Source organism: Pithys albifrons, chromosome 23 (assembly GCF_047495875.1).
Source record: "Pithys albifrons albifrons isolate INPA30051 chromosome 23, PitAlb_v1, whole genome shotgun sequence".
Classification (NCBI taxonomy): Eukaryota; Metazoa; Chordata; class Aves; order Passeriformes; family Thamnophilidae; genus Pithys; species Pithys albifrons.
In genome coordinates, this window is record NC_092480.1 from 1,721,546 (window position 1) to 1,743,832 (window position 22,287).

At 50.7% G+C, this 22,287-nt stretch overlaps 1 protein-coding gene across 1 annotated transcript in view; it reads left to right on the plus strand.

Annotated features, from left to right (window-relative positions):
• SIK2 (salt inducible kinase 2) overlaps window positions 1–16,910 on the plus strand; it is a 39,976-nt gene extending 23,066 nt beyond the window's left edge. The window contains exons 5-15 of the mRNA XM_071576121.1: window positions 1,551–1,675; window positions 3,458–3,581; window positions 3,850–4,070; window positions 4,583–4,735; window positions 7,422–7,586; window positions 8,868–9,096; window positions 10,091–10,375; window positions 10,489–10,652; window positions 11,169–11,300; window positions 11,901–11,992; window positions 12,916–16,910. Coding sequence (XP_071432222.1) covers window positions 1,551–1,675; window positions 3,458–3,581; window positions 3,850–4,070; window positions 4,583–4,735; window positions 7,422–7,586; window positions 8,868–9,096; window positions 10,091–10,375; window positions 10,489–10,652; window positions 11,169–11,300; window positions 11,901–11,992; window positions 12,916–13,531 — 2,306 coding nt within the window. The 3' untranslated portion in view covers window positions 13,532–16,910. The remainder of the gene's footprint in view (window positions 1–1,550; window positions 1,676–3,457; window positions 3,582–3,849; window positions 4,071–4,582; window positions 4,736–7,421; window positions 7,587–8,867; window positions 9,097–10,090; window positions 10,376–10,488; window positions 10,653–11,168; window positions 11,301–11,900; window positions 11,993–12,915) is intronic.
• The last annotated feature ends 5,377 nt before the right edge of the window (window positions 16,911–22,287 follow it).

A 22,287-nucleotide genomic window follows, 5' to 3' on the forward strand; every position in this document is an offset into this window, starting at 1 on the left:
AGGACTGCAGGAAGGTTCTATCAAAGGACTGCAGGAAAGGTTCTGTGAAAGGACTGCAGGAAAGGTTCTATCAAAGGGCTGCAGGAAAGGTTCTATCAAAGGACTGCAGGAAAGGTTCTATCAAAGGACTGCAGGAAAGGTTCTGTGAAAGGACTGCAGGAAAGGTTCTATCAAAGGGCTGCAGGAAAGGTTCTATCAAAGGACTGCAGGAAAGGTTCTATCAAAGGACTGCAGGAAAGGTTCTGTGAAAGGACTGCAGGAAAGGTTCTATCAAAGGACTGCAGGAAGGTTCTGTGAAAGGACTGCAGGAAAGGTTCTATCAAAGGGCTGCAGGAAGGTTCTGTGAAAGGACTGCAGGGAAGGTTCTATCAAAGGACTGCAGGGAAGGTTCTATCAAAGGACTACAGGGAAGGTTCTATCAAAGGACTGCAGGGAAGGTTCTGTGAAAGGGCTGCAGGGAAGGTTCTGTGAAAGGGCTGCTGGAGGTCTTGTTGGGAGGGCAGTCACATCCCTTTCCTGTGGAGCTCAGTGACAATAGACTCAACATCCAAACCAGCTCCAGGTTAACTTTAACCTGGTTAGTTCTTCTTCAGTGTGTGTGCTGCTGTGATTCCCGGGGCTCTCCTGCTGTAGGACAGTCAGGCTTTGCCCTGGGCTGTGCCATGGCAGAGTGAGGTGGTGTGAGCAGAGCCTGCCCCATGGGTAACCACAGTGTTTATCAGCTCTGCTATCTGCTGATCAGCACTGACAGACCTCTGAGGTATTCAGAGCTGGGACTACTAAATCAACAGCCTGATTCCTGTTTGTCCCCACTGTTGACTTTGACAGGACTGCTCCAGTCACTGTCCTGGTGAGGTGCAGCAGCACCATCCCCCTGTCTGACCCAGCCCTCATGCACTGGGGGCTGTTACTTTGCTTTTCTCTGCTGGATTAGTAAAAATGGTGGCTGATATCAGTCCCACAGCAGGTCCCACATTAAGCCATGAAAAGGAAGATTTAAAAGAACTGTTTAGTTGTGGGATGGTGATTTTGGTGGTGGACAATCCCAGTAGTTGTGTCCTTCCCAGCAAAAGTCCTTGTGTTTTCCCAGGCTTGTTGCTTTTGGCAGAGCTCCTCCCTCCCAGCTCCAAAGCTGATGCTTTTGTTGTCAAAATTTGTTGTGTATTCAAGGCTTAGAGAGCACCTAAGGAAAACCCAGGGAGTCTCAGATCCAGAGCTGAACCTCAGCTCTCTCTTGGCAAGGCAATAAACTCATTTGTCTTTGTGACTGTCAGTTTGTTGAATTTCAGTGAGAGTTGTTTATAAACTTGGGTTTAGCAAACTGGTACAAGTTTACTCCAAACTCCCACAGGTTGTGAAGTTTTGCAGTGTTTTGATAATCCCAGAGTTGTGTTTTGATAATGAGTTGTCATGAAAACAGCAGTGCAGGACATTCAGCATCCCAACATTTTCAGTGGCAGCCCTGATGGAAGGATTTGGGATAGAGCCTGTAATTATTCTTTGTGGTGCAGCTGGAGGTTGGAGTGACTTTTCCCTTCCTTTCTCCACAGATTTTGGCTTTGGGAATTTCTATAAGAGTGGAGAGCCTCTGACAACGTGGTGTGGGAGCCCCCCTTATGCAGCCCCAGAAGTCTTTGAAGGCCAACAGTACGAGGGACCCCAGCTGGATATCTGGGTATCAGTATTCTTCTTTTCTGACTGGATTTTAGGGAGCTGGAACAAAGGAATCATCTCTGGTTTTCCTTAAGCTGCAGACGAGCTGTTCCTCTTCAGCTTTATTTCTTGAGTGTCATAAAATGCTTCTAACACTGAGTGGAATTGAGTTTATTGTTGGCTGTTAAAGGCCCTTTGCAGGTGGGTGTCAGCCCACTGAGGAAAAATGCAGCTCCTCCAAAAGTGAACTTTACTTTTCCAGTGCATTTAGTGTTTTCTGTGTTCAGTGGGAGCTGAACTTGGAAGTCCTTGAGGAGGTTAAAGGGATTCTGAGGCACTGGAACAGCAGAGGTGACTGCTCTGCTTTGCTTTGCTTTGCCTTGCTTTGCTTTGCTTTGCTTTGCTTTGCTCTCAAGGGAATGTTTGTGCCACAAATATTTTCCCTGCAGCAGCTGCCTGGGTTGGGGTTGGTGCCTCCGTGTGTCTTACTCTGATTGAAGAGGACAGAGAGGGCAATCCCTGCAGTGGAAAAGGGACCACAAGGAACTGCAGAAGTTCTGTGCACCCTCTCACACTGTCAGAGCCTGCTTTTCACTCCTCATTTGTCTTTCTTTGGGTTTTTTTGGGGGGGTTTATTGTACTTTTCTGTTCTTTTCTGTTATTCACACCTCAGAGCTGCACAAAGCATCACCCAGGCACTGACATTGTGGTCACACAAACAGGGCAGGTCATGGAAAGTCACCTTTTGGCTGCTGATCTAATTAAATCTGAATGCATTAACAAATAAAAACTGTGCTTTGAGGCACATATATTTGTCTGTGTGCTTTTATCTACATCTGTACCTGGAGAGAGGGGGACTTTATAAAGGCCTTTCTGAACCTTTGGCAACTGGTAAACACAGAGCAGACGTCACTGTTTGAACGTCACAGGGGAATCTCTGAACTTTGGTAAATATTCCTTATATATTTAAGCTCCTAAATCATTAACAGAATCTGCCTGGATAAAAATCATCATCATCTCCACTTCTGAGTTAAGGATCCTGTGTCTTTTCACACCAGTTCTGCTCAGAATTACTCTTTCCCCTGCAGGAGGGATGGACCAACCCACAGGTTGGCAGGTTAAGGAAGGGATTTTTTAAAATCCACATTGGATTTTAGAAATCTCTGTGCACTCACCAAGTTTCAAGGTGAATACCTGATTTTTCCCCATGAGAACCCCAGTGCTGTGTCAGTCTGTGCCTGCTGTGGGTGTCTCCTGCAGGATTTTTTTAGAACATGCTGCAAGGCTCTTTCCACTGGCAGTGCCAGTGAACTTGCAGACTTTGAGGAATAAGAGGCAGTTGGAGGAGAGCTCGTGCCCACATTGTCTCCTTTTGCTCAGATTCAATAATCCTGGTGCTCAGCACTGCACACACTGCTGGGGTTCCCCTGGAGGTGCCCACAGAAAGTTTTCCCCTCAGGCTTTTGCAAGGTTGAAAAGTAAAGTATTACTGAGTGGCTGCTCTCTGAGGTTTTGGTGAACAGCACTGAGGTTAATGAAGGTGTTTTCCATTCTCCCCTGCAGCTGGGGCTCCTTTCCAGGGCTCATTCAGCAGCAGCCAGGGTGTCTAACCCTCTCCTGCCTGCCAGCACAGGGCACTGCCAGCCTGGCACTGTGGCTTTGTCTGGGTATTCCTGATGCTTAGGGAGCTCCAGAGACCTCACCCCCTTTGGCTGATCTGTTCCTGCACCCTGAATATTCTGTGGCAGCCTCACAGCCCCAGCCTGTGGCTCCAGAGCTGAACTGGGTATTCCCTTTCTTGCAGAGCATGGGGGTGGTGCTGTATGTCCTGGTCTGTGGAGCTTTACCTTTTGATGGACCAACTCTCCCCATCCTGAGGCAGCGAGTGCTGGAAGGGAGGTTCAGGATCCCTTACTTTATGTCAGAAGGTAACTGTGTGGTTTGAATAAATTGTGGAATAATCTGTATTGCAGTACAGCAAAGGGTGGTGCAGCTGCACACTTGGAGCTGGGCATAGTTGGCCATCCTGTGCCTTTAAAGAAGTTGGGCTTTTCTCCTTCTTAATGTGACTTTTAATCTCATTTTGGGAGACTTTTTGCAGCCTCCAGGAACTGTGGAGGTGGCACTGAAGCAGTTCCTGTAGTGGTGGGTCTCAGGTACCACTGAGCAAGTTGGTAATTCTGTTTTTCCCAACAGAGTGTGAACACCTGATCAGAAGAATGCTGGTCCTAGACCCGTCCAAAAGGTTGACCATTGCTCAGATCAAGGAGCACAAGTGGATGCTTGTTGAAGTTCCTGCCCAGAGGCCAATTCTTTACCCTCCAGGAGAGGAGAATGAGCCTTCCATTGGGGAGTACAACGAGCAGGTCCTGAGGCTGATGCACAGCCTTGGCATAGACCAGCAGAAAACTGTTGAGGTAAAACAGACTCAAAGTGAGGTTTGCTGAGTGGGGTTGGATAAATCATTAACTTGGCAGCTGGAGGGGAAGGAGGGGAAATGATGATTGAGGGTAAATTCATTCTGAGCTTTGAAGAGGGTGTAAATGGAATTCAAAAAGGAGAAAGCAGCTGAATGTCTCTGTCCTGGCCCAAGTCCTGCTTCTTCCCAAGGATCCCCGTGGAGTTAAGACAATCATTTCCTTTGGGATGGCTGATCCTTTAAACTGTCCTGGAGGAACTCAGTCCTTTCTCCAGGCTCATTTGGAAGGTTCAGAGTGGCACCTCAGTGGTGGCCACAGGTGCTGCTGCAGCCCAGAATGTGTCCCTGAGCCAAAGCTGCTGCTTGTCTGTGCCTGCCACTGCTTTGAAACCCTCTCAGCCCAGAACAGCCTTTACCTGCCCCACTCTCTGTTAAACATCCCCCACCAATTCTTTCTCTCTCCTGGTCTCATGGAACACAAACCCAACACTTTGGTGCTCTGTTTTTCAGTCCCTGCAGAACAAGAGCTACAACCACTTTGCTGCCATCTATTACCTGCTGGTGGAGAGGCTCAAATCCCACCGGAGCAGCTTCCCCGTGGAGCAGAGGGTGGACGGGCGGCAGCGCCGGCCCAGCACCATCGCCGAGCAGACCATGGCCAAGGTGAGGGGGGCTCTGGGCTCCCTCCAAACCCACATCCCCCCTGGAATCCTCTGCTGGTCCCTGACTCCTGCAGCTCTCAAACAGTGGGTTTGGCTTTAATGGGACCTGTGCAGCTTAACCTCAACTCCTGCCTTATTTCCCACCACCATCGCCGAGCAGACCATGGCCAAGGTGAGGGGGGCTCTGGGCTCCCTCCAAACCCACATCCCCCCTGGAATCCTCTGCTGGTCCCTGATTCCTGCAGCTTTCAAACAGAGGGTTTGGCTTTAATGGGGACCTGTGTGGTATAACTTCAACTCCTGCCTTATTTCCCACCACCATCGCCGAGCAGACCATGGCCAAGGTGAGGGGGACTCTGATGTCCCTCCAAACCCACATCCCCCCTGGAATCCTCTGCTGGTCCCTGATTCCTGCAGCTCTCAAACAGGGGGTTTGGCTTTAATGGGGACCTGTGTGGTATAGCTTCAACTCCTGCTTTATTTCCCACCACCATCACTGAGCAGACCATGGCCAAGGTGAGGGGGACTCTGATGTCCCTCCAAACCCACATTCCCCCTGGAATCGTCTGCTGGTCCCTGATTCCTGCAGTGTGCAGCTCTCAAACAGGGGGTTTGGCTTTAATGGCTCCTGTGTGGTTTCATCTCATCTCCTGCTTTACTTCCCACCACCGTCACTGAGCAGACCGTGGCCAAGGTGAGGGGGGCTCTGATGTCCCTCCAAACCCACATTCCCCCTGGAATCCTCTGCTGGTCCCTGATTCCTGCAGCTCTCAAACAGGGGGTTTGGCTTTAATGGGACCTGTGTTGTTTAACCTCAACTCCTGCTTTGTTTCCCAGTCATGCTTCCATTTTTGTGGATTTTAAACATTCCACTGGCAAGCCATGGGTTAAAAAGGCAGAGAGACCCCAGTCCTGGAGACTGTGCAGCACTTGGAGTGCCTTTACTGTGGTTACCAAAGGAGCTGTTGAGTTTATGGAGAGCTGTGTTAGTGTTACAGACACAGCCACTCCAAAGGGACCTGTGGAAAACAGAATTACTCTGTCCCCTGCTGTTCTCCAGCTCTGCTTTCTGTCTCCCATGAAATGGAGCCTGGCAAAGAGGAGCCCCAAAGAAAACACACCAGGTTAAGATGCCAGTTTGTTGTGATATCTGAAGTCCCTGATAAAAATGTCATTATCTTGAGCCACTTCATGGCTGAAGACTCAGAGATTTGTTCCTAAATTATGTCATTTTCTTGAGCCACTTCATGGCTGAAGACTCAGAGATTTGTTCCTAAATTATGTCATTTTCTTGAGCCACTTCATGGCTGAAGACTCAGAGATTTGTTCCTAAATTATGTCATTTAAGATTGGCATCACTTTTTCCTCCAGCAAGAGCCCAGTTTCCTCTGTGTGCACACAGAGCCAACATGATGACTAATTAATTTAAGTCTTAAGAATGTCATGTGTATTTTATCAAGAGCAGTTCTGGGTGCTCTTTACATCTGGTGCTGTCCACTTATCCCCCTGTTTCAGCATCATCTGCTTCTTCACAGTGATCTTCTTCAGAAGGACCAGTCCTATTGCAATAATTCTGATATTTTTATTTTTATTTGTTCTTTTGTTTCATTGAGATACACAGACATTGCACAGATTTTGATTTCTATTAATGCCTAACTGGAACCATGACAGGCTTGGCCTCAGATGACTCAGATTTAGTGTGGTCTCAAGGAAATGTTCTCTCAAGTTCCATCCTCCTGGGTACTGGGCTGGAGGGAGCAAGTGCCCACATTCCCCTCCCAAGAGACATCCCAGCCTTGCTGCTCCTTCTTTGCTTCAGGCATCAAGACAATATTTGGGTTTGGATTCTGTTGAGGTGAAAGCCAAACAGCCTCAGCTCTGACAACACAGGCCCAGGAGCAGCAGGGCTGACACTGATTTCCTTTGGTAGCAGTTCCAGGGAGAGAAACCCACAGTATTGAAAAGCAAATTATTAATTATGAGGTGTATTAAAAGCAGGTGAAGGAGGAGAAGGAAAACACCCCCTGGAAGGCAGGTCCTTGTGCTAAATTCCTGTGCTTTAGGGCCATAGTCCCATTTTTTCTTCAGTTATAACCACACAGTTGTCCTGAGGAACAAGAGGATTTGTTTTCACACTTGGTGGCACCACAGCTCCTGATTGTGTCCCTCTGGACAGGGCTGTGGATGCTGCACTTCAGGGAGCAAAGGCTAAGAGAGAAACCCCAGTGCTTTCCTCACTGCCATTCCTGCCTTCCCTGTGACTCCCCTCTGAGGAAACATCTCCCTCCACATCCAGCCTGCTCTGTTTTTCCCCATGGTTATTCCTGCAGGACTCAGGGAACATTGGGAAGGTCATTGAGTCTATCCCTGTGCCTCGTGAGAACATTCAGGGGGTTTGTACTGGATCCCAAAAGGAGTTGGAGCACCAAGGGGTCCCAAGCACTTCTAGAAGGTGCTCAGCTTCAGTGAGGAGCTGCTGGAGGACATTTGGGGTTGTGTGTGTGGGTTTGAGGGGTAGTGCCTTTTTTGTGCTGCAAAGACTGAAGATGTCACTCATTTAGAATGAAGAATTAAACCTGGCACTGCTGCTTTGGCAATGGGCCACATCCTGTTGAATTTGTGACTTTCTATGGTGCTCTCTACCTGAAATTGTCCCAGTTCTGAAGTTCTTCCAATCTCCTCCCCAGGCCCAGGCTGTGGTGCCCTCAGTCAACCTGCACTCTCAGAACACAAGGCTCCTGCAGTCTCCAGGTCTCTCCTCAGCTCCAGGAGCTGAAGCCTTTTCCTTCCCTCCCTCCACCTGCCGGGCAGAGACAGCATTTATGGAGGAGGAAAGAGTGGAGACACCAAAGGTACAGCTTGAAATCACCCCATTGTTGCATTTGGGTTTTTTGTTTTCAGAAGTCATTAAAGCTAAAATAGATTATTTCCTTTTAAATTCCTGCCTGAAAGCCCAGCTAATGGTGTGTGTGCCTCTTTGCTTAACTGTAAGAATTTAAGCATCAGGGTTGTAGGTATTGCACATTCTTTTTCCACTTCTCTTCCATAGAACTCTCCACAGCTGTGTCTTTTCTCAGCACTAAATCTGCCTCTTGTGTTCCTTGCTTACATTCCAGTCTCACCACACTGTGTTTGGACAAGAAAACCCAACCTGTAAAAGTGTTTTTTTTCCCCCCTTCTTAAATATATTTTCAAGAGCCCTGAACACTCCTCATGTGTATGTTCTCATTCAAAGGGGTAATTTCTGAGTATCCAGAGTATCCTACCCGGCTACTCTTCCAAAAATTGGCACAAAAGAGGCCAGGGAAGTGCAGTGGAACCTGAAGCAATTAAAATACCATGAACTTAAATTCCCTCTCTGTGCCATTTCCCAGTAAGCCAGCAGGAAGTTACATTTTTGCTAATTTTCTTTAGGGAATGGTGACTGTCCAGCAGGACCTTTGGGCTCTCACCACAACTGCAGCATCTCAGGCTGTGGCAATTCTCAGCCAGGCCATTCCTGGAGCTGGGAATGCCTGCAGAGCCCTCATGGAGCTCCAGCTGGAGGGGTTGGAGCCTGTGAGGAGGCTGAAGTTTGGGTGGGCTCCCAGGACTGGGCTGGTGATCACAGTAGGGTTGGATCAAGACGTGGTGGATTCTCCCTCAGTGCCACATCCATTGAATGGATTGGGTTGGAAAAGCCCTCCCAGATCATCAAGTCCAACCCTTGATCCAACCCCACTGTGATCATCAGCCCAGGGCACTCCGTGCCCTGGGCTGATGATCACAGTGAGGTTGGATCAAGATGTGGTGGATTCTCCCTCAGTGCCACATCCATAGAATGGATTGGGTTGGAAAAGACCTGAGATCATCAAGTCCAACCCTTGATCCAACCCCACTGTGATCACCAGCCCAGGGCACTCAGTGCCACATCCAGTCTCACCTTAAACACCTCCAGGGATGGAGAATCCATTGGAGATCCTGCATGGAGAGAACTGCCCATGACAAATAATTCCTACTTAGCACACCATGGAGAGGTCCCCACATTTTACACACCCCCACCTGCCCTCAGGGCACACCCAGGCAGGGATTTCTGCCCTCTGGGGTGACCCTGGGCACAAACAAAGCTGTCCCTGTGCTCCCTGTGCCCGCAGGTGAACGGCTGCCTGCTGGACCCTGTGCCCCCTGTGGTGATGAGGAAAGGGTGCCAGTCCCTGCCCAGCAGCATGATGGAAACCTCCATTGATGAGGGGATTGAGGCAGAGGGAGAGGCAGAGGAGGACCCTGCCCAGGCCTTTGCAGCCCTTCAAGCAGCTCGTGTGGGGAAGAGACGTCACACCCTGGCAGAGGTCACCAACCAGCTGGTGATGGTGCCAGGCACAGGTACAGAGCTCAGCAAGGACATCCAGAGCTCATTCCTGCTCTCAGGCTAATGAGTTGGTGATGAAAAACGTGGGGGTCTCAGTGATGAGTGTCAGGCAGCAGTTTTGTGGGTTTGTCACTCAGCATTTGTTGGAAAGGGCAAAGGGAAAACCAGCAAAACACCCCAAAACCTGCTGTGGAAACAGAATAAACCCCCAAACCTGCTGTGGAGACAGAATAAACCCCAAACCTGCTGTGGAGACAGAATAAACCCCCAAAACCTGCTGGGGAGACAGAATAAACCCCAAAACCTGCTGGGGAGACAGAATAAACCCCAAAACCTGCTGGGGAGACAGAATAAACCCCCAAAACCTGCTGTGGAGACAGAATAACCCCCAAAACCTGCTGTGGAGACAACAAAATCAGAACAGCAGATGCACAGCTGGCTAAACTCATGTGCAAACCCAACAGTCTGGCAAACTGGCTTGTTCTTCTTCACAGAACTAAATGTCCCCACATCATTCATCCCCTAAGGATGTTCTGGCAGAGAACAGTGGGCAAATAAAACCCTCTGGATGCCCAGGTATTCCAAAACCCAGCAGGATGAATGAGCCTGTCAGGCTCCAGTCCTGCCAGGATTATCTATTTGGAGGAAAAAAACAACCCTGAACACTCTCCAGACAAGCCAATGAACTTCTGCAGTGTCTGATTGCTGCAAAATAATGCAAACCCCACCAGCAAATCCTGGTCCTTGTAGTGGGTTTAGTTGGGCAAATGTTACATGACAATTGGTTGATGATTGCTGCAAAATAATGCAAACCCCACCAGCAAATCCTGGTCCTTGTAGTGGGTTAGTTGGGCAAGTGTTACATGACAATTGGTTGATGAAGCTTGAGTTGTTTTTTTGACTGTTTCCTCTGAGAAAGCCACTGCTGGCAGGAGTAGCCTGAGCCTGTGGCACTCCTTTGCTTTGCTGCACTTGTGTTTTGTCCTGATTTTTGGGGTTTTGCCACAGGGAAGGTGTACTCCCTGGACGAGAACTCCTCTCTGGGCAGCATCGACTCCGAGTACGACATGGGCTCCATGCAGAGGGACATCAAACTGCTGGCAGAGACCCCTTCCCTGAAGGAGCTGGTGCTGAGCAACCAGCAGGGCCCTGGGCTGAGCCCCCCGTTCCTGGCACTCAGACCTGCCAACCCTGCCATGCAGGCACTGAGTGCCCACAAACGGGAGCTGCACAACCGCTCGCCCGTGAGCTTCCGCGAGGGCCGGCGCGCCTCCGACACCTCCCTCACCCAGGGTAATTACCCCCAGCAATTAGTGCTGATTGCCTCCTCCATGCACAGTGTGGGGGGCTGTCTCCCAGCTCAGCTCGCTGGTTCCCTGATGGGGTTTCTCTCTGCTCTCCTCCAGGACTCGTAGCGTTCAGGCAGCACCTCCAGAACTTGGCACGAACCAAAGGCATCCTGGAACTGAACAAGGTGCAGCTGCTCTATGAGCAGATGGGCTCAGAAGAGGGGCCTGCCCTGACTTCAGCTGCCACCCAGTTGCAGGACCTCATGAATAGTCCTGCACAGGTACTTCAAGCAGAAATCAAACTCCATCTGTCAGGTGTTGATGCTTTGGGACAGATCAGGAGGGGCTGAGATGTTCTGGAGATCTGAGAGGAACTAATTGACAGATAAATTTCCCTGTTCTCCTTTCAGTCTTCTGCAGACTGAAGGATGAGCCTTTGCCATCCTCGTGGTGCCAGTGAGTGGCCCTTTCAGCTTCCCAAACCCAACATCTTGTTATTGCTCTTAATCTGAAGGATGTTTGACATTTAACAGAGCCCAACACCACCTTTCCTTGGTGGAGCTGGCCTGGTATAATTACAAGAAGTGCAAAAGCCAGGTGGTAACAGCCTGATTTGCACAGGGAAATGCTAAATAGATTCCACCCCTCCCAGTGGGTTGTTTCAGGTGGAACAGGAACATGAAACCTCCAGTGAAATTTTATGGGGGAAATTTTCTGGGGAAATCCTTAAAGAGAGAAGGGGATAAAGCAGAAAAGGCTTTTTCTGGACATGAAACCTGTTCCTCTTCTCTCTGCAGGAGGAAGCCCCTCAGCAGCAGCAGCAGCAGCAGCAGCAGGAAGCACCCCCTGCCTTCCCTAATGGAGCACATCCCCCTGTGCTGTCCCGACGGCAGAGCCTGGAAACTCAGTACCTGAAGCACAGGCTGCAGGTACCAGCCCTGCCCTCCCTGGCCCTGCCCAGCTCTCCAGCCCTGGAGCTCCTGGCAGGCAGCAAAACCAGGCCAAATTAGCAGAGAGTGGCTGAGCTGGACATTCCACGTGTTTTCCTTGTGTTGGATGCTGACCCTGATTGTGCACAAAGTGCTGCTTTCCTCCTCAGCCTGGCAGTGTGTGGGTATCTGCTCAGAACCTGCTGCTGGATACATGACATTGGTGTAACACCCACTGAGGTTGTGCAGCAGCACCTGAGGAGCCACTTCTTACCCCCCTTGCTGTTCCACACCTGCCTTTATTTTAAACCCATTTCAATATAGCTTTAGTTTACAAAACTTCCTTTCCCCCCCAGTTTTTCAGCTTGCAGCTTCTCTCTCACTTGGGAAGAAACCTTTGCATGGATATTTATGGTACAACCTCTCATGCAGAATTATTGTCCAAGGGTTAGAAGCCAATAAGCAGCACTTGTGGGTTTAGGAGGTGGCTCTGTTGACAGCTGGATGTTACAGTGCCATGAGGGCAGCCAATCCTTCTCTGGCTTTCTGAGCTAATGCTTTGCACCAAAGGCCACTAAGCCAGCACTGCTTTCCTTGCAGAAGCCCACTCTGCTCTCCAAAGCTGCCAACACCTGCCAGCTGTACTGCAAAGAGCTGCCCCGGAGCCTGGAGCAGCAGCTGCAGGAGCACAGGTGAGAACCTTCCCAGCTGGGTACACAAATTACCCTCAAGAGTCATAAAAGGACTTTGTCCATCTAGAAATGATTGGGAAAAGGAAAGGTTTGCTTCCAAACTTGCAATAAGGACACAGTCCTTCTTTTAAAAGGGGGAACAACAGTCCTGCCCCGTGGCTACAAATTTCTGTGCCTGATCTTCACTCCCAGGTTCCCCAGGCTTAAATACAAACACAGTGCATCCCATTCTTAGCAAACTGAATTAAACATTGCATGGGGTTAACTGAATTGCACAGGGAAATTCCATGGGTGATTAAAAAGGAGATCTCTGCACCTTTGTGGAAAGGTGTCGATGCTGTAAAAATAAGCAGGACTGACCAGGAGTTGTTGTGGGCTGTGCTCCCCTCCCTGCTGGGGCTGTGTCAGTGCCCAGCCTGCAGGACTCCTGCGAGCCCCTGAGGGCTTCATAGAACCATAGAATTATAGAATCAGTGGGGTTGGAAGAGACCTCTGAGATCATTAAGTCCAACCCCACTGTGATTACCAGATCATGGCACTCAGTGCCACGTCCAGTCTCATCTTAAAAACCTCCAGGGATGGGGAATCCACCCCCTCTCTGGGCAGCCCATTCCAATGCCTGAGCACTCTCTTTGGAAAGAATTTCTTTCTGATATCCAACCTAAACCTCCCCTGGCAGAGCTGAAGCTGTGCCCTCTTGTTCTCCTGCTGGAGAGAAGAGACCAACCCTCATCTGGGTACAACCTCCTGTCAGGGAGTTCTAGACAGTGCTGAGGTCACCTCTGAGCTTCTTCTTCTCCAGGCTGAACACCCCCAGCTCCCTCAGCCTCTCCCCACAGGACTTGTGCTCCAGTCCCTTCCCCAGCCTCGCTGCTCTTCTCTTCCCAAGGCCAACACTAACTGTGCTCCTGCCCTCTCTCCAGGCTGCAGCAGAAGAGGCTCTTCCTGCAGAAGCAGTCCCAGCTCCAGGCCTACTTCAACCAGATGCAGATAGCGGAGAGCTCGTACCCACGGCCAGCCCAGCTGCCCCTGCCGTGCCAGGAGGAGCCCCAGCAGCCCCAGCAGCCCCAGCAGCAGCCCCAGCAGCCCCAGCAGCCAGCCCAGTTCAGCCTGCAGCAGCCCCTGAGCCCCGTGCTGGAGCCCTCCCAGGAGCACATGCCATATGACCCCTTCCTCAGGCAGTACCAGAAGGTGCAGCTGGAGCCGCTGCCACCCTCCCAGCTGCCCAGCTCCTCCAGGCTGTCCTCCCCAGTGCAGGTGCAGCAGCAGCCACCACAGCCCTTGCAATACTCCTATCAGACTTGTGACTTGCCTGTGGTGCCCTCCTCTGAGCCAGACTACCCCGAGCAGTGCCAGTACCCCCTGGACCCATCCCCACAGGGCAGTGTGGCATTGCCAGAGAGCCAGGGCAGCTCTGCCTCCCCCGAGGCACAGCCCACCTACGACCCCCTGACCCTCTCAGAGCTGCCTGGACTCTTTGATTGTGAAATGATGGAGACTGTGGATCCCCAGCACAGTGGTTATGTCCTGGTGAATTAGCACCACGGGGTGACTGATGGATGGCAAAGACAGGACAGGTGGGAGAAGCATGTGAATTTTTGGGTTTTTTTGTTCCTACCCCACAATTCATGGTAATTTTTTAAACCCTTGAATTAGCAGGGGAATTAAAAATCCACCTGGCTGGAAAAAAAGAGAAGGCAGGAGGTGGCAAGAGGTGTTTGGCCACTGGCTCCTCTGGCAGAGCTGGAGAACAGGTAGTGCAGTTCCATCCCACAAGGTCTGCATAGAAGGAGGCAGAAAAGGTGAGTTTTAGAGGGAGAAAACAGCCCCTTCTAAAAAATGTGGGGAGTTTGTCAGCATTCCTGTAACACCCAGTTGGAGGAAGGAGAGTGAGTGCACACTGTATCATACTTCTTGGCAATAAAAGCAATAGTTTCCATTGAAATTCAGGGTAGATTTGGGTCTGCACTGATGGCAACTGCAACACTCTTGAAACAGAGGCACGAGGTGGAATTAAAGGAAAGTTGCACTTTGGCATCCAACTGCTGGTGAAGCTGCTGAGCTGGAACTGCTCTGTGGAGATCACTGAGCACCTCAGGCAGCCTCCACCCCTCCTGAGAGCAAACAGTGATTCCCAGGCCTGCCCAGGAGCTCCTCTGCTCCAGGAACCTGCATCTCTGGAGCTCCTCTGCACCAGGAACCTGCACCTCTGGAGCTCCTCTGCTCCAGGAACCTGCCCCTTGGAGCTCCTCTGTGCCAGGAACTTGCATCTCTGGAGCTCCTCTGCACCAGGAACCTGCACCTCTGGAGCTCCTTCATGCCAGGAACCTGCATCTCTGGGGCTCCTCTACACCAGGAACCTGCATCTCTGGAGCTCCTCTGCACCAGGAACCTGCATCTCTGGAGCTCCTCTGCACCAGGAACCTGCATCTCTGGAGCTCCTCTGCACCAGGAACCTGCACCTCTGGAGCTCCTCTACACCAGGAACCTGCATCTCTGGAGCTCCTCTGTGCCAGGAACCTGCATCTCTGGAGCTCCTTCATGCCAGGAACCTGCATCTCTGGAGCTCCTTCATGCCAGGAACCTGCATCTCTGGAGCTCCTCTACACCAGGAACCTGCACCTCTGGAGCTCCTCTGCGCCAGGAACCTGCACCTCTGGAGCTCCTCTGCGCCAGGAACATCCATCTCTGCTATGGGACACCTTGACCTGGTCAGGAGATACCTGGACCTGCCCTGGGGCACCATGGCAGTGTGGGGAGCAGAGTCCTGGAGGATGAACTCACAGAGAAACAGAAGGTGAGAAGTACCATGAGGGAAATCAAAGAGCTGCAGCCAATGGCATTAAAAAAAATTCAATCCACCTGGGTGGCTTTTGGAATCACCCCCTTCTGCAGACAGGCCTTGGGGAGGGCCCTGTCCTGGAGAAGTTCTGGTCTGGAAAGGATCCATCTGTCCTTCGGTTGCATTGGAAAAAACAAGCAAACAAACTGTGTTTTGAAATTTGCAGTATGTGTTGCTGGTGGTTTATTGAGCTTTGTATATTTGGACAATTATTTAGGGTTTTAGAACTTAAGGATAAAAACAATGAGCTTAAAAAAAAAAAAACAACACCCCTGTGAAGTGATAGTGCTGTGCCTTTTTCAGTTCTTTATCAGCCTCTATGCTTTTTTCTGAAGAAAGTAGACAATGCCCCATTTATATCCTTGCTGTGGCCAAAGTCCCTTCAGAGCACACGTCCCACCATGTGGGACATGTTTAACTTTCTTAGTGTTTTAATGGCTCCTGTACATAGAACATGGAAAGTATTACAGCAATATTTAGCATCAAACTGTTGATGTCTCAACCATTTCAAGAAACACTCAACTCCCCAGGTTGTGTCTCCAGAACTTTCAGTCCTGAAATCCAAGTGGGAGGAGGAGGAGGATTGCTTAGGGATCTGCAGCCAGTTGGGGTCTCCAGTTTGGGGTTTGTCTCTAATTATTGTGGGACAGGACAGGCCAATAGCTGGACAGTTCAAACATTAAGCACAACTGAAGCTTCATTAAAGCACAAAGAACAGAAAGACTGTGCTGAGAGAACACCAGAGTTTGCTGGAAAGCTTGGGGAGATAAAGGTCTCTGAGGCTACAAATCCTGAGGAGGGAGGAACATGGATAATCAGCATTTTCAGCAATAAGACCACATTTAAATGTGGAATAGAAGGACTTTAGTCCCTGGATGTGAAGGAGGGAAGGGTTTAACAGGAGGCAGCTGCTCCCTGTGTGCTCCACTGAGACACAGCTCCTGCTCTGAGGCAGGTCCAGGGGTGCACCTGCACTCCATGCTCAGCTTCTACCTCTGATACCACGGGGATTCTCAAGGCAGCAGCAGGGCAGGGCTTAAAACCAGGGGGCACATCCACCCACTGCTGTGGGCTGCAAGATAAAGAGGGCTGGAAAGCTCTGCTTTGAGTAGCTGAGAGAGAGGAGGTTTCCATTGTGTGGTTTCCCTTCCAAAGGAAATGCATCCAACACAGCCAGTGCCTGTGGAACACAGAACTGCTGTGCCACCTGGAGCGAGGGACAAAGGGAGGGGAAACAGCCTGGCACAACCTGCAGCATCCCAGAGCAGCATTTCACTGCTGCACAAGAGAACAAGAGCAAACAGAGAGCCCTGTCCTTTCATTCCTTCCCTGCCCCACCTGGTCTGGACTGTCCCTGTCTGTCCCAACACCCAGAGAGCTGTGCAGGGGGAGCTGCCACCAGGCCAGGCAGCACTGTGGGGGCACTGCCAGGACTGCACCACCTTCCCCAGCCAGCTCCAGGATCCCGAGACAAAAATAATCCTGTTCTGGAGCTCTGCAATTCCTTCATCAGGATGTGCCGACTGGTCTGAGCTCTGCAGTGCTGGTCAGGGGGAAGCTGCAGTGGCTTTAGTGCAGTTCAGGCTGACTCTTCCCCTCAGCCAAAAGCATCTTTAACATTTCACATCATTTCCTCTAAGCCAATTAGACTGAAAGGCTTCTGATGCCTCCCCATCCACAGAGGATCCACTGGGCACCACTTTGTCCTCCTTGGAGGTGGCTTTTTTGTTCAGATCTGTCCTGTCTGACCTTAGAGAGCTGTGTACACTACTGTTAGAGTAATTATTAGCTTTATTACCTTGTATGACAGACTCCTTTGAAGAGACTTTGGTGTGATGTATAACATGGGGTACAAATTTCATACGGAGAAAAGTGCAATATGTGTGTGTGTGGTATGTTCTTTAATGTATTTTTTTAAGGAGTTAGAGGGTTTAGTCTCTGCTTTGGGATAAATGCACTAGTTTTGTGAGCTCCAGTTTGGCAAGTTCATCTGTAGTATTTACATGCAACTGATCTGCTGGACTCTGTAAAGCAGTTACAGTGTATTAATACAAAATAAAGAATATGTGCATTTCATTTTTAAATTTCTAGTGAGCTAAAGCAGCCCCTGCCACTCTTGTCTTCGTTCCCTCTGAGGCACCAAGCTGCAAATGACATGAAAGAACATTAAAGTCTACAGCAAAGCCTGGATTTTCTAGACTAAAGTTTGCTTCCCATCATTCTGACATACTTGGGATAGTTGATAGCACTGACTTTGGCCAAACAGGAATGCACAAGATGGATACAGCACTTTCCACTTGCATCAGCAGAAATATAATTCAAAATTACTTAAGATCAGATCAGTCCTGGGGCAGTTCCCTCAGTCCTGGGGCAGATCCTTGGGGCAGTTCCCTCAATCCTGGGGCAGATCCCTCAATCCCGGGGCAGATCCCTCCGTCCTGGGGCAGAGCCCTGGGACAGTTCCCTCAGTACCAGGGCAGTTCCCTCAATCCCTGCAGGGCAGAGCCCCCAGTCCCTGCAGGGCAGAGCCCTGGGGCAGTTCCCCCAATCCCTGCAGGGCAGTTCCCCCAGTCCCTGCGGGGCAGTTCCCCCAGTCCCTGCGGGGCAGTTCCCCCAGTCCCTGCGGGGCAGAGCCCCCCGTCCCTGCAGGGCAGAGCCCCCAGTCCCTGCAGGGCAGTTCCCCCCGTCCCTGCAGGGCAGAGCCCCCCGTCCCTGCAGGGCACAGCATTTCCCTGCCAGGCTGGGGTCCAGCCCAGCTCTCCTCACAGGCAGCTCTGGCTGGCAGGGCTGCTCTGAGCCCCTGGCAGAGCTTTGGCAGCAGCAGGGCTGGCACAGAGCACAAGAGGCACGAGGCAGAGGCGATGCCAGCACAGGGCAGGCAGGGGGTGAGGGCAGAGGGCACAGAGCCTTGTGCTGAGCAGGCTGGGGCAGTCCCAGGGGGGCTCTGAACTGTGCCTGGTTCAGTGCTCAGCATCCCTGTGGTGTGAGCTGTAAAAAACCTGCAAAATGTGTGTATTTTGTAATGAGGGAGTAGAACATCACCACTTAATCATTTATTAGGACACCCCATACATGAAATTGAGAATTAGACTGAATATGAAACTGCAGCAGAAATTCTTTCTCCTCTCTTCCCTTTCTCCCTCCACTGGACAAAGGGAAAAACTGGCAAATGGGGCATCAGTTCTGCAGCCCTGACCCTGATGGGCACATTGCCAAGCAGGTCACTGGCTGTGAGGAATTGCCAACAGAAGTGCTGTGGGTTTTGCTGATTCAGATTCTCTTCTGATGGGAATATTATATTGCACCTCTGGGGGTGGGTCAGATGGCAGAAAGCTCATTTTAAATACGATGAAAAGAACCTTCTAATTGGGTGAGTCTCGCAGGGAATCAGCTGTGAATTAGGTAGGCAAACCCTCAAAGGAGTAAGAATGTGGAAAATGAATGGAGAAAAAAGGCAAAGGTTTCTGCCTGCTCTGCTTTAAGGATTAGAGGAGGTGATGGCAAAGCATCTGTGCCATTGCTGACACCTCAAGGTACAGAGAATAACACAGGGCCACTAACTAAGGATTCCAGGGCTAAAGGAATAGACTCTGTGTGGAGTAAACATGATATTAATCTGATTTGGGCAGGTTATTCTGATTCTCAGTGGTTAAAGATTAGCAGGACAGAAAGGAATTGTAACAGAGCATGGACACACAGAGAAACTAAGACATTTTTGGTTAATTTGAGAGTAAAATCCCAAGACAGAGTGGAAACTGAAACCAGGGAAGAGACACATTTGGCTCACAGTAACTTCTAATTTAAAAGAAAGGAACCCTAATGAGAATCACACCATCAGTTTCAGCAGCAGAGAAGTTCTATCTGCCCATTTTTCCAGGGCTTTCCAGCAAGGATTCAATACAACATCCCTACCAGGAAGGCTCCATTTTCCACAGAGCTGTCACTCAGCAGAGAGTTTAAATATGGTGGTTTCAGCAAAGGTCTCTCTGCTCAAAAAAAGGTACTTAAATGTGGTGATTTTCTGCAAGGAAAATGCCATAATGTGGTTTTATGTAACAGTCCCTGCTGAACTGACTTATCAGCAAATAAAGGCTACAGTGTTTTGATAAGAATCCATGTGGTGTTAGTTTGCAGAACAGGAGCAAAGAGAAAGCTAATAGGAGGTTTGTTCCCAAAATACTCACAAATGGACATTTACTCAGCTGAGGATGCTGTGCCAAGCTCTGCAAAGGTTGGGCACATTTGGGGAGTTCAGGAGCTCTCTGCACTCCCTCCTGCAGGCTCTGAGCGTGGAGAGAGGCTGAGAGGGAGCAGCTCTGACGTCAATGGGGAAATTATACCACGGGCTGAAGTCACCTGGGTCTGCCCTCCCCTCTGCACGGAGCCTGCTGAGCTCAGGGGGCACAGAGCATGGGCAGCCCTGCGCTCTGTTGCCATGGCAAAGCTGCAGCAGAGCAAGGCAGTGCTCCCCAGGACCCCCAGCCCCAATTACAGATGAGAAATAGAAAACAGTCACAGAATATTTGGAGTTGGAAGGGACCCACATTGATGCAACTCTTAAGTGAATAGATAGATAGATAATATATAGATTAGATAGATAGGTAGATATTAGATAGATAGATTAGATATATATTAGAGAGATTAGAGAGATTAGATAGATAGATAATAGATTATATATAGATAATATATTATATATAGATAATAGATATATAGATAGATAATAGATAGATAGATAGATAGATAGATAGATAGATAGATAGATAGATAGATAGATAGATAGATAATATAAGCAAACCCAAATCCCTCGAGCTTCTCAGGGTTCTGTCTCTCTCTGAAAGCACAGCCTCCAGCAGCACTGCTCAGTTCAGGGGCTGTCCCACACAGATGTCACAGAGCAAAACCTCTCAGGAGGGAGCCAAGCCAAGCCAACCTCCCCCTACCCCAGGACAGGCTGTTCTCCTCACAATTCCCAGGTTACATCTCAGAGGCTCAGGGGAATCAGGAGCTTACACTGCAACAGAGCTTTATGGAAGGCAAAGACTCTTCAAGTGCTGGGGCTTCTCCTCCAACCAGGAGACCACTCAGGCTGGTCTGCACAAGGGACCCAAGGGGTGTTTGTGGCCAGGGGCTCAGAGCACAGCAGCTCTGCAGCCAAGGCACCCCAAACACCTCCAAAGGCACAATCTTGCACTCAAAGGGCAGTGCCAAGGCTGTGCAGTGAGTGCCCAGCACCCCTAAGCACTAATCCAGTTTCTCCAGCCAGCTGGGGCTGAGCCCTCAGAGCAGATCAGAGTCACAGAATCACAGCATGAACTGGAGTGGAAGAGACATCTGAGATAATGAAGTCCAATCCTTCATCCAACCCCACTGTGACCACCAGATCATGCCATGGAGGGTCAAAGCCAGTGATCCTGCCTGGCAGAGCTCAGGAATGCAGAGCCCAAGCTCCCTGCGGGGCTGGGGGGTCATCCTGCCTGGGCTGGGCAGGGCAACACCGGCCCTGGCTCTGGGCTCCTTCTCTGCTCTGCCCTGGGCAGGGCAACACCAGCCCTGGCTCTGGGCTCCCTTCCTGGCTCTGCCCTGGGCAGGGCAAGGCAACACCAGCCCTGGCTCTGGGCTCCCTCCCTGGCTCTGCCCTGGGCAGGGCAACACCAGCCCTGGCTCTGGGCTCCCTCCCTGGCTCTGCCCTGGGCAGGGCAAGGCAACACCAGCCCTGGCTCTGGGCTCCCTCCCTGGCTCTGCCCTGGGCAGGGCAACACCAGCCCTGGCTCTGGGCTCCCTCCCTGGCTCTGCCCTGGGCAGGGCAAGGCAACACCAGCCCTGGCTCTGGGCTCCCTCCCTGGCTCTGCCCTGGGCAGGGCAACACCAGCCCTGGCTCTGGGCTCCCTCCCTGGCTCTGCCCTGGGCAAGGCAACACCAGCCCTGGCTCTGGGCTCCCTCCCTGGCTCTGGGCTGGGCTGCAGCACGAGGACATAATTACTAATGCAGCCAATTAGCAGCCAAGCCTCGTTAGCGCCGCTCACGCCGCTGCAGCTGCACTGAAAGGCTGCTGGAGAGGCTCTGAATTATTCACACTAATCAGGGCCGTGCCAGCGGGATGTGGGGGCACAGCCAGGGCAGGGCTGTGCAGCACCTCGGGGAGCTGCCAGGCTGCAATCCTGCCTGGCAGCGTTTCCTTGGAGCCGTTGCCATGGCTACACATCTGGCTGGGCCATCCCACCTGTCACAAGTTTGAGGTGATTGAGCACAGAGAGGCGAGGAAGGGGCTGAAGTGCTTTAACCCTCCCCAGGAGGGGCACAGAGCACCTACAGAGTGCTGGGGGAAGCAGAAACAGCTGCCAAGTTTGCCCTGCCAAGGGTCCACCAACCCCTCTGCATGAATTAAGGTCAAAAAAAATTAAAATAAACCCTCCACAGTCCAACAAAGCACACACAGAGCCCTCCAAAGCCAACAGGTCTGCACCAGGAGTCCCAGTCCAGCAGAAATCTCCTGGAGCCCAAGGCACACACCAGACAGCACCATGCCCAGCAGCAAGTGGTGCCCACCAGCAGGCTCAGGGAGGGGCATGTTCTGCACATCCCACTCTGAACCTCACAAAGAGGGTCCTCAGAGCTCCCCCCTCATTGCTGGAAGGCAGAGCCACCTCTGTTCTCCATTTCCAGCCACAAGGTCCATCACCCTTTGCCAACACAGCCCTGCCAGGCCAAGTTCCAGCTCCAAATAAGCAGGACCTCGACCTCCTTTTGGAATCACGTGGCCTTAACCTTCCAGCTCAACCTTCCAAAGACACTGCAGGGGCCTCAAACACTTCACCTGCTTTTATTAATGTTTATTTAAAGCAATCACATATTTGAAGAGAGGCCAGAGTTGTGATGAGACCCACAGTCTACAAAGATAAAACGTTTCTCAGTTCTTGGGAACAGTTTATCCCAAATATTGATGAATGACAATATCTGGTGCATCTGTTACTGCACAGAGCAGGATGGAGAAAATCCTCTGAGTGCCACTCACTCCAGTTCAGCAGAACAACTGGAATTCTGGGGAAGGCTTTCCAAAAACCACAGCCAGGAAAGCTTCAAAGAGCCTCCAAAGCCACTCTGCTCCCTGAACAGGCATTGCCTGAGCTCCAGGAAGCCCCAATAACTCCCTTCTGACCTGCTCAGATGACATGACTTGATCAAGATAAACACACAGAGCAACAGCAAGAACACAAGAGCTCATAAGCAGCTTAGACATGCATCACCCTTGACTCAGAACTGGAGGCTGAGCAAGAAGTACAAAGTGGAAGAAATACCCAGGCATTTCTGGTTTATTTTGAACACGTTGCCTGGAGCCATGGCACGACAGAGCCACATTTTTGTCTTTCCCTGGGGTGTTTGTCCCAGAATACCAGCCTTTAAAAGGGCTGATTTTTGTATCAACAGTTCTTAGAAGCCACAATGGCAATTTTTT